General features: G+C 35.0%; 1 protein-coding gene across 5 annotated transcripts; it reads right to left on the reverse strand.

The window, feature by feature from the left end:
- Positions 1-152: 152 nt before the first annotated feature.
- Positions 153-11,007, reverse strand: LOC121798764 (phosphoglucomutase, chloroplastic-like). 5 transcript variants are annotated; one of them, XR_006050087.1, is made up of 26 exons: positions 10,677-11,007; positions 10,505-10,570; positions 10,369-10,413; positions 10,148-10,240; positions 10,012-10,064; positions 9,845-9,896; positions 9,677-9,745; positions 9,464-9,532; positions 8,745-8,867; positions 8,422-8,474; positions 8,083-8,215; positions 7,760-7,812; positions 6,914-6,992; positions 6,763-6,827; positions 6,623-6,690; positions 6,274-6,392; positions 6,117-6,191; positions 5,892-6,007; positions 5,537-5,678; positions 5,365-5,446; positions 5,248-5,294; positions 5,086-5,163; positions 4,855-4,960; positions 4,670-4,783; positions 1,280-1,332; positions 153-453 (listed from the first exon to the last, which is right to left on the reverse strand). XR_006050087.1 is itself a non-coding variant. In XM_042197933.1 (24 exons), exons 1-24 carry the CDS (start codon positions 10,902-10,904, stop codon positions 4,716-4,718), a joined length of 2,046 nt encoding a protein of 681 aa, XP_042053867.1. In that variant the 5' UTR covers positions 10,905-11,007; the 3' UTR covers positions 4,446-4,715. The 5 variants fall into 5 exon arrangements, 4 of the variants coding, with proteins under 4 accessions (XP_042053867.1, XP_042053866.1, XP_042053870.1 ...); XM_042197933.1 differs by lacking the exons at positions 153-453; positions 1,280-1,332 and having other exon boundaries at positions 4,446-4,783; positions 8,083-8,205; positions 8,422-8,448; XM_042197932.1 differs by lacking the exons at positions 153-453; positions 1,280-1,332 and having other exon boundaries at positions 4,446-4,783.
- Between the last annotated feature and the right edge of the window lie 1,086 nt (positions 11,008-12,093).

Raw genomic sequence — 12,093 nt, forward strand, 5'->3', positions numbered from 1 at the left:
CATTATTTAGTGTTGCCATTGCATTGCGCACAAGGATTAGTGCATTATTTGGCATGCGTTAAGCATTACGAGAGTTAATTGGCCACCTATACAGACAAAAAAAATATTACAAACAAGACAAAGAACATAATACACCAATTACACACAAAGTATTTGTATCCGTCTGATTAAAAAGAATGCACATACGGTTCGGCTGAGTGTTCACAAGATCAAAATTAGAAAGACTATGCTAAAAAACATTGTTCAGTGTATTCAAGGTTGTAAAAATATCTAAAGTGCTAAGTCTTCCAACAAAGACTGTGCTAAGTTTTCGCCCCGTAGGTGGTTTAGGCTCACCTTGACTACCAGAGGTCCCAGGGCCTATCTCGGCTAACCTCTCCCTAAATCTTTTGGCTAGCGCCACGGGAATAATGTCGTCGACAACACTGTCTTTGTCGACTCTAAGCTGGTTATCTGAAATGGACCGAAAAACACATCATGAACTGAATTTGATTACTGATTAATATGTATAGCACAATATATGATGCTTAAGTCACAATGAATAACGAATTAAACTTAAACACCACAGCTAACACCATTAATACATATACCACAACATATGATGCGTAAGTCATAATAAATAATGTATTAAACTTAACAACGACAGCTAAGACCGGCAATAATGCTTAAAATACTGACTACAATGCATATGTCATGTTACATAATGCATAGTGTAAGTTAAATAATGCACATAAAATTTTTTGTTAACATTAGGTTGTATATCACAGATGACACTACTTACACCTCTAAAATGCAACAAAACCTGGAATGTATGCTGTTATGCTTTGACATAATGCAATGCAGATAAAAAAAACAAAATCAGATGAGATTAATGCGGATAACTACGTACAGCAAGGAAAAACTGATAATGTAAGAACAATTAATGGAGCATACTAATCTTAGCCATAATGCATAAAATCAACCAGATAATTATAACTGTCAATTCACATTGTAAAGAATCTATATTTAATCCTCAATCTGAATCCTCTGTAACAATACAAACAACACTCCATGTTAACAGCAATATAATGCATAGATAATGATACATAATGTACAGTATGCCCTAAAAGCACAACAGCATACATTCCATAATGTACAGTATAACAATACAAACAACACTCCATGTTAACTATTTTATTCTCTAGCACAGTTAATACAAACAACACACAGACATGGGAATACCATTATACACAATAAACTAATCCGATACTGAAAAGCACAAGATGCGACGACAAATTACCTGCATCCTGTGATGCTTGGGAGCGCGGACGACCTCTTTTCGGCATTTTGAACCTGGCATACAACGGAAATATAAGAGACCTAATTCCATCCCTATTTAACACAACACAATTTCTACGTCAGGATAATCAGTGACAACCTTAGTCGAACAACTAATTTCAGAGATTTCTACGCCTCGCCGCATTCAAAGATTCAATTTTAACAACGTGGGTCTGCAAAATCACGACAAAAAGAAGCCTAAATCACTATGGAAACATACCTAGTAGAAACGAATCGGTGTTTCTGAGTAGATGTTATCGGTGATAGCTATTTCCTCCGAAATTTGGTCGACAAAATCCCCAATCTTCAGACGCGGCGCTGGGAGGGAGTTGTCTAGGGTTTCGGTTGTGGAGAGAGTGGAAGGAGTGGGATGGGGTGAAAGAATAATGAATGAAGAAAGAAGAAGATTGAGATCGTTTCAAATCCCACGAAAGTCGTGTATTCCAAAAATATGGCGGTTCATATTCGGCCAAAATGTCTAGATTACCCCTATAATGCATTTACGAACCTTCTATAATGCAACACGGAAGTAGATTTATTGAAACAATGTGATCCGTCGATTCCCTAGATCTAACGGGTATTATTAAGAAGGAAAAAAGATGTAAGATGTGAAAAGGAGAATAAGGTGCCCCTATATATATATATATATATATATATATATATATATATATATATATATATATATATATATATATATATATATATATATATATATATATATATACTAGTACTATAGTAAAGTGTGATGATGATAACACTTGCGCCTCTAGATTTATACTAGTTACAAATTAAATAAATTACAATTATTAGTTTCTATATATGGATAGACAAGGCAGCAGGCTCCCCCAGTCCTATCATTTCCAAGGCTTTTGTTTATTTGGTGAGGATTAAAAAATTAAATGGAAAAGGTGGCTTTTGCTTCTATTGAATACGTGTTAGAATACCCTCCAAAATAGGGGTGACTTGCCATTTTAACAATTCCCAAGGGTTTGGTTCTATTATAAATGGAGGACTATGGATTCTTATGGCTCACCAATTTTAAAAGGCTGTCGCTCTCAATATTCTTGATTCAAATTTGCATCCCACGTCCTTTATTTCACTAATCTATACGTTTACTTTGCTTAATTGTTACTCTTTCTTCGTTTGAATCTCTTACTTTTATTATTTATTTTTTCTTTACTCCACAACTTTCAAGTATCACTTGTTTCGCCCCTTTTGGATATCAAACAATACCAACAAAAAAAATATACACTACACATGTGTCCCTTCATCAATTAACTAATAACAATTGAAATAAAAGGTTTAATTCCCAATTACAAAAAAAACAATTAAATAATATTTAGAAATAAATACAAATCCAAATTATGTGTAATCAATCCTAATTAACAATTATAAAATCAAAATTACGAAATAAGAAAACCAATTGAATAATACTGAGAATTAAATACAAATCCAAATTACGTGTAATCAATCCTAATTAACAATTATAAAAGCAAAATCATGACACACAAATGAAATTGAAGAGAAAATCTGAACATACCAATGGTGTATGGTCCGTACAAAAGTGAAACTCTAAAAAACGGCATAACATAATTTCAAACGTCAGAAAAAGGTACTAACCAATCATAGGAAATGATATTAAAAATTACCACAAAAATTTGTTAAGATGCTTCACGTTTGTCTAATTGTGTAACACTGTCCATTCCTTATACTCCCTTTCGGCATTAATGTTGGATTCACGCATAATTAAATGTTCTAATTTATTATCTTGAGAATTACTTCATCTGTCCTATTAGAAATGAAACATTTTCCTTTTTAATTTGTCTCATTAAAAATGAAACGTTTCTAAAAATAGAAACAATACTCTCTCTATTTTTCTTCTCTCTTACTTTACTCTCTCTTCATTAACTCACAAAACAACACTACCTAAAATCATGTGCCGAAAAGCAAATGTTGCATATTTAATGGGACGGAGGGAGTATGTTTTAACCTTTTGTCGCCTTAGTCCATAATAATGAAAAGCATGCTTACACTCTATCCCCAACGATGTTAACAATATTTGTTTATTGTTCGTGTGCACAAAATTTATGTAAAATTGTGTTATGGTTAGATAATATCTGATCTTGACCCAAAACTATATCACATATATACGACGAAATTAGTTACTGGTGGACTTGTGCATTATTGTTACATAGACTAACTGATTTGACCATATAAAAGATGTCCAAAGCAAGTTAAACATATAGTAGAATATTAATTTGTGTGTCAACTACTAATCAAGAAAATAATGTTGGCAGCAGCTACATGTGAATCTCCATGATTAATTAAGTGAAGTCCAACACAAGCAACGACAAGACAGACAATCTGCCTCTCTTCCAAGTAGGAAAGGGGGTGGTGTTAGTGGTAGATTTTCAATGTTCAAAACATATTCTTGGGCACTTAACACAAGAACTATTGGAGATGACAACTATAGTTAGCGAAGCAGATCACTGAGATTGTGAGTGAGAGTCTGATCAACAAGCATACTAATGTTTATAGCAATGTCCCACTTTTTACCTCTAGTCTTTCTTTGCAATCAAGCACTCATTACATCCACTACAAGATTTGCCAACACTCAACTTCACTTTTTAGTGATTGATTTCTTCCAATATATACAAATAAATGGACTACCTAATTCCTACAAAAGTGATAAAGAACTTAAAATAGGCCCCTTAGATTTTTTGATGAATTTCATGAGTATTATAGGCATCGTTTTGAGATGCACTATTATAAAAAGTTAAAAAAATCAGTGTGGCTAGAAATGGGGGACAATGTTGAGATGGAGGATGACCTCAAAAATGTGCCTAAACTTGGCTACTTTATTCAAAGTTCAAACCAGGATGACCTTAAAAATGTGCCTAAACTTGGCTACTTTTTCAAAGTTCAAACCAAAAGTATCGTGTATATTCACGTGAACTTGTTGCTTACTTTCAGACAAATCATCTGAGCACCCACACACACTCTCTCTTTGAAAAGATATCAAAATCTTTTTGACAATATATAACTCCAATCAACACCTGTATCACAAGTGAAGGACTACTAATCCTATAGTCCAACTCCTCAATCCCTAGTTGACCGTTTACTTTCAGTGATACTAGAACATATGCTACCTCACAAGGGTAAAACGTGCATTCTGTTCGACGTCCCATACATTCCGATGATGATTTGTATAAATATGTTAACAGGATTTTGCATCAGCATGTGAATAGAATGAGTTTCTCAACCAGGACTACTGATGCAAGTTATATAGAAAAAACAAACTAAACTAACCAATTGTGAATCAGAGTATCAGACACGAGGATGAATATCCAACCTCAGGTATGGTCAAACGCTGTCGTTTCTTCCTCAAAGATCCCAATCTATGTGATGACCGTTGGCTGCTCCCTTCTAGTGAACTCCTTCAGCTTCGATGTAGATAAAGCCAGATCTAACCACACAGACAATTAGAAACTCCGAGAAAAACACAGGGAAACAGTAACAGAATAACAAGAATCAAACCTATCAATGGTTTCAATGCTATTTGTGCATCCACGTCGTGCTTGGATGAATCCGGCTCAAATTGTTCAATATATATACGAACAGTTGCACCAGCAGACCCGGTACCCTGTGTTTGATCATCTTAGTAGTAGGGATAGAGAAACGGGAAAAGGGAAGCTCAAAAATGATGTTGACATGTAGAAAACTGTAACCGGGAGCTGAGTTCAGCTCAAGATCAGAAAAGACACATACCGATAGCCTGAATATAATCCTGGATCCATCAGTGAACACAAAACGCACGCCTTGCTTGGTAACTACGCTGCCGTCCACCTGCAGAAGTATGGGAAGATCGTGTCATAAATATAAACCATAGTCGAAAATTAAGGTCACGATTTTGGGTTAGGATCAATTTACAGGATCAGTGTAGGTGAAGTCATCTGCAAACTGCAGGGTGTAGTCTCCTACAATAAACAAATCTCGTTTAGCTAAATAGCCAACTTCTCGGTCAAGTAGTTAGTGATCGATACTTACCATATACATCGCCGGTCTTGCCTTTGGAAATCAAGTCTCTAAGATAGTCAATCATTTTATTAGCCCCATTGGACTCACATTCCTATTGTGCAAGGAACGAGGTATTTCAGTTGCAGTAAAATGTACACATTAGAAGGAGATATAACAAAGTAGCAGAGTATCTAAGGCTTGCCTCGTAGTCATATCTAGAGAAGAAGTTCCTTCCATAAGTCGCCCAATGCTCATACACAACATCAGACACAGAAACCAACTTTTCCCCAGGTTTCTTGTCCTTATTTCTAAAAGCAATTATCGACAACCAAGCTAAAACAGCCCTGTCAATAAGAATATTCAGTTAACAAACTCAAACTAAATTTCTCGAAAAAGCAGATGAGGTGATCAACCATAAGATTTCCTTATAATATCAAATCAGATGTGCACTCATCATATGCTTAATCCTTTAGATGAAGTGGATTAAGTTTTCTTTATGTACAAATGAATTGATGTGCACTCAACATTTATGTACAAGTGAATTGATATACACGTACCAGATACCATCTTTCTCACGGATGTGATCAGAACCAGTTCCAAAACTTTCTTCTCCACAGATCGACAATTTCCCTGCATCCATCAGGTTCCCGAAAAATTTCCAACCAGTGGGCACCTAAAGCAAAGTTTGTTCATTAGATAGGATTGACATCAGAATATACTTTTCCTTCCATTATAATATAAATCAGCCAAAACTCATTACAAGGAGTTGTAGAGTACCAAACCTCATAGAAGGGAAGGTTTAACTTCTCTGCTACACGATCCAGAGCACCACTAGTCGGCATGGATCGAGCCAAGCCCTGTTATATTATATATAAGCTGGGAATGTGTAAGCTCTTTGAAGAGAAAACAATGGTAGTAGAATCTTCATGCTTTTCAAACCTTTGGGCCAGTTTTGAAGTATGGGATGGCCTTTTCTGCGTTGGCAGCAATAATAGCAACAGAATCTGAAGGAGTCACGAAAAATCCTTTCCCAAGAATCATGTTTCTATCACCATCTCCTAAAAAAAGTGTGACGGTGATAAGATTATAGACTGGCTTGAGCATTAATACGGAGGTTGCATAAAGCGATAGAAAATGAAAGATCTGTTTATCAGGGCAGAATAAATTATTTCTGTTGCTTTTCCTTAATTTTATTTGTCTTTACAAATCAACTTTATGAAAATAGAAACCATTAATGTTGTTAGTCTTCACTAAATATGTTCTGCAATGGAAGTACACTGACACGTACCATCACTTGCAGCGCCAAAATCAGGTCCGTTTTCTCCATACATGAGGTCCACCAATTCCTTCGCATATCTATTCCAGATCAACAAATTAAAATCAGCATTTTAGGAATTATGTTAGATTTTTCAAAAGTATACTTCTTACGTGAGGTTAGGATCTGGATGGCCATGTCCAAAATCTTCAAGAGGCACTCCGTTTAAAATGTAATCCTGTTCATGGAGAGGTAATTTGATATGGAACCATCATGCATTGTTCATTAAATTTGGTTACGCAGAAATGAAACCAACAAACATACGATGCTAGCTCCCAGCTTGTCCACAAAAATTGGTTTGGCATATGCACCAGTGACGGCATGCATGGCATCAAATGTGAACCTGAAATGAGTAGAACGAGGAGTTTATTTCTTCTACCAAATATTGAGTTTATGAACTTCACTTTATGGTAGATAAGATAAACAGTTTTCTTTTATAAAAGACAACAGGAAAATGTTTGGATGATAAAGGACCTTCAGCTCTTCTTCTTTTAAAAAAAATATATAGGAAACAGAAAAAATCATTGATTAGTTTAGTCATAGTGGACCTTATCACCTTATGAACTTTGTTTTTGTGCTATATATATGTAGCTCTTCTGTTAATCAGACTTTGACAAAAGAAACTTTATTCTTAAGCCTGAAGAAGGCACACAGAAAAGTTCAAATTATATTGTCCCTTCGAATAGGAAGGCAGAATGCCAGAAAGTATCAGATAAAATTGTACAGGAATAAAGTTTACTGTTCTGTAAATCTTGCATTTGCCTCAGTGATTTCCATTTTATGTGCTCTAGAGATTATTTAAGTCATGTTTTAGCAAATTTTAACATCTCGATTATTTTGTATCATGGGGTTTTCGTCTCTACCCACTAGGACTGCAATAGTATCATTCATGGTTAAGAGCCAAAAGCTGAGTAAATATCAGCTATAAAAGCTACTCATGATTAACAGTAAAATGTTTGATTTCAGTTTTTCCTTTCAAGTTTTGTAAAAATAAAACTACAAGTGGTAATGGCTAAACCATTTTAAAACGATGCATAAAGAAACAATACAAAGTAGTGACGAAGAAGCAGAAAAGCATCAGAATCATGAACCATAATACTTGTTGTGTACCTGAAATCTGGCCGTAATATAAGGCTCCTGACAAGTGAAAAATCAAATACTTGCTGCAAAATAAGTTGGAACCAGAATTCCCATCAGAGAGAATCAAATGTGAAGGTTTCACAAATATTCTTCTAAGGTTGAGAATGAAGTTTCAGTGTATGCTAGATCATGAACTATAAACTGCATCTACTACCAAAAACAATCCAAGTTGTGTCAAACTCTTTCAATTTTAGAATGGAATAGATCTAAATGGAAACAAATGTTGATACAATATAGGTACAATTGTTTGAGGAGAACTTGAATCATCAAGCACTTGAATTTGGAATGCTCACCTCCAAAAGCTCCAAATAATCCGCTACTGGATCGATTACCTCAACGCTAAAAGGTCCATAGTTTGTTGCACCAAGCTGAGAGAGATTGATGTCCGGAATATCAGCTACTTTGATTTCAGAGATCTGCAGGACACTAAGGCAAGTCAAATGGAAGTTCCAAGCTTAATAATCGTTTGACTGAATCCAAAGATTACTGCTAAAGATAATAAAACCCAAAACATTCAGCAACATTTCTCAAAACAACATTGTATTGAAAACGATGCATAAAGAAACAATACAAAGTAGTGACGAAGAAGCAGAAAAGCATCAGAATCATGAACCATAATACTTGTTGTGTACCTGAAATCTGGCCGTAATATAAGGCTCCTGACAAGTGAAAAATCAAATACTTGCTGCAAAATAAGTTGGAACCAGAATTCCCATCAGAGAGAATCAAATGTGAAGGTTTCACAAATATTCTTCTAAGGTTGAGAATGAAGTTTCAGTGTATGCTAGATCATGAACTATAAACTGCATCTACTACCAAAAACAATCCAAGTTGTGTCAAACTCTTTCAATTTTAGAATGGAATAGATCTAAATGGAAACAAATGTTGATACAATATAGGTACAATTGTTTGAGGAGAACTTGAATCATCAAGCACTTGAATTTGGAATGCTCACCTCCAAAAGCTCCAAATAATCCGCTACTGGATCGATTACCTCAACGCTAAAAGGTCCATAGTTTGTTGCACCAAGCTGAGAGAGATTGATGTCCGGAATATCAGCTACTTTGATTTCAGAGATCTGCAGGACACTAAGGCAAGTCAAATGGAAGTTCCAAGCTTAATAATCGTTTGACTGAATCCAAAGATTACTGCTAAAGATAATAAAACCCAAAACATTCAGCAACATTTCTCAAAACAATATTGTATTGAAAAGTCCATTCAACAGACTGTTTATTCAGTAGTAGACCTGAAAGTCATTGTAGATTTATGCTTTGAAGAGAGAGAAGGAAAGAGACTAGCTAGTTATGCACAGTTTGAATATCAGTATCTTTGATAAAGGTCTATTCTTAGTTGAAAATGAGTCTATCCTTCTTTGTGAATGTTGAGAGCTTGACATAGAATTCTGTTTCTTTAAATGAACTAGAATATTCCCTTCACCATGAGCTGAACACTGTCTGCTAAAGAAACAATTACAATCACATGCTTTACAAAATCTCTCATTAGATATTTATAGCACAGATAATTCATACTCTGTTAGGATAAATGAAGGGATACAAATCTTGAAGACACTAACATAGAGAATCATTATATACTATAGCAAGACCGTCCTAATTTACAAAAAAATGCACAATGAGAAAGCTCTACAGAAGAAAAGATAAAGCATCAAATACATACAGAAAGAGTGTTTCCATATATCTTGTCAGTAATCGACTCAGGTGCAGGTTGGCCACTGCTGTAGTTGAACTGAAAAATAAGGAACCAAGAGAACATTAAGAATTAGTAAACCGCGATGATGTAGGGTTCAAGAGAGGCACACACTCGCTGCAGGAAATTATATAGGCAAAAGTACAAACAAGGTTTGTGACAAATTACTAAGATCAAATATACCTTGATTCCCCAATCATATTCAGGACCACCGGGATTGTGGCTTGCACTCATTATAAATCCACCATTAGCCTATATAAACAAAAGAAGTGGAACTAATACGAGTTGCAAGTTATAGCATATAAAGGAAATAACATGCACAATGCAGAAAAAGAGACAAGTAGTTCATGCCTCTCTCTTCCTTATTACAGCAGATACAGCTGGTGTAGACAATATACCATCCCTGCAGTTACAAAATTAACTTCAGCAATAATGCTTGTCATAAACACATAATCTGGAGGTTTATACAAGGTCTTGGAAACAGCAATATAGAAAATTCTCAAAATGGAAAAACTCACTTGCCAACCAAGATTTTCCCAACACCATTTCCAGCAGCAATTTTGATAATTATCTGTGTTTCAAATCAAGCAACCCTATGAGCATTTGGAACAAGACTACCCTCATGACGTGTTAATCAATCTGAAATTAAAACACCTGTGCAGCCTCCTTGTTGAAATATCTACCATCACCGCCTAAAACCAAGACTGCATTCTTGTAATCCTCTGGTGGCAATGAGTCAAACAGTGCCTTCAATCACACACAAAGCCCTCATTAGGAGCAAGCACAAAGCAAGTATTCATTTTCTTTATCAGCATGAGCCACCAATCTAACAAATTATGTGGTCCGCTAGTTTAGTAGTATTGAAAATGTCAGACCTGAATCCAGTTGGCGAGATAATTTTCTTGCATGAACTCTTTCACCTAACAGTGGCAGAAATCAAACAATCAAATTCAAGTATCTCCAGACATGATTGCCCCAAATCCAATGTAGTGTAGCAGCCAAAGATGATACCTTTTTCCGAAGACCACTTGTGCCAGTCTTCTGCCCCTCAAATGGCTGCGTTGGCACGCTCTTAATCTGATATAAAAATCAATCAATCAAATACCGGCAATAAAATAGTCTCCGTCAATCCCTCTCTCTGAAAAGCACACGTCGCTTAAGCAATTTTGCAATGAGAATGGACCTTGAGTTGTTGGGAGTGAGCAACAGTGGCGGAAGGAGAAGTTGATGATGGTGATGACGCCTTAACCGAAACAGGCAAAAGTGGAGATGGAGAAGCATTCTTGAAGGAAATGTTGGAGAAAAGTGGAACGGGATTGAAGAAAGAGAGGGATTTAGCAGGATCATTTGCAGCAGAATTACTCAATTTTCTTGATAACAAAGAGGAGGTGGGCCTTGAGTTCAAAGCCATGGCTACTGCGTGCGATCTTCTTTTCAGGAATTTGCGCACTTTTTTTCTTTGTTTCTGTGAATTGTAGTAGTTGTATTAAGAGTGGGAGTGGAGCGGATTAATGGAGTAAGGTGATTGAGAAATTGAGAGGACGAAGAAATTTGGAGACATGAAGCTAATGTGGTCCGCAAACCCAGGGGGTATCGTGGGTGTGCCACGTGTAAGTTAGATTGTTTTGTGGTTTTCGTGTCACTTGGCCCACGTGACTATGTTGCTCATTTTTTTTTCTAATTTGTTTCCTAAATGGGACCCATAGGTAATTTTAAGTACAAATTATCTTAAAATATCGAATAATACGTATGTTAATATAAAATGGTAAATAACAGAAAAAAATGATCGAAGAATTCTAGTAGAAAAAGAGATTAACATTATTAGAGAGAATTTTACCTCAAATAGATAAATAGTAGTAGAAATATTAAATTTGGTGGATGAATCAAAATGAAAAAAGAAAACTATTTTTATGGAAGAAAATAATATTAGTTAAATTAAATAGAGAAAATGTTAGAGAGAAAAAATGTTTAAATTAAATTATAATAAAATAGTTTTATAAAAGAATTATAGTTACTAGTATAAGATTGTTGAAAATGATAGTTGTTTAAATCACAAACTTTTCATTTGATTCCTAATTAGTTCCATAAATTTTGAAACTTGAATATAATTTTTTTTTATCAATTGTCTCACAATTTTTCTGTAAATTTTTTTTTGTGTGAAATAACTTGTATACGTTTTACGATTTGGGCAGTGGTAAAATGTATGATGCCCTTAACCGACTACAAATCGCAATTAGTAAAATAAAGAGCGAAGATTTCGTGTGAGAATTTAACTCTTTTGATGTAGTGTCTCTATTTTGGACATTGTTAATTTGTTACTAGAATTGTTTTATATAGACGATCATGTATCTTTTAAAATTAAATTTTAAAGGTTGGATTCACCTCTTATGGATTGTGGCCATCAATATTTTGAAATTGCTTTCCAATTGTAAGACAACTAGTCAACTAGTAGTATTAAATAAGTTGCGATTTTGTATAGTGAAGGGCATAAGATCACACGTAAAAAAGTTTCTCTTATTAAACTAAATACTATACATTAACACATAATTACTCTTAACTCTTTGATCATATCAGAAGGTTGTGAGCTGCCTGCACAAGTA

This window comes from Salvia splendens, chromosome 4, assembly GCF_004379255.2.
Source record: "Salvia splendens isolate huo1 chromosome 4, SspV2, whole genome shotgun sequence".
In the NCBI taxonomy this organism is placed as follows: domain Eukaryota; kingdom Viridiplantae; phylum Streptophyta; class Magnoliopsida; order Lamiales; family Lamiaceae; genus Salvia; species Salvia splendens.

Coding starts and splice junctions, on each gene's coding strand:
- LOC121798764 (XM_042197932.1), bottom strand. CDS start 10,904: ATGGCTTTGAACTCAAGGCCCACCTCCTCTTTGTTATCAAGAAAATTG. Junction 9,746..9,844: donor CTGTAATAAGGAAGAGAGAG/GCATGAACTACT, acceptor TTGTTTATATAG/GCTAATGGTGGATTTATAAT. Junction 5,164..5,247: donor ACTTCACCTACACTGATCCT/GTAAATTGATCC, acceptor ATACTTCTGCAG/GTGGACGGCAGCGTAGTTAC.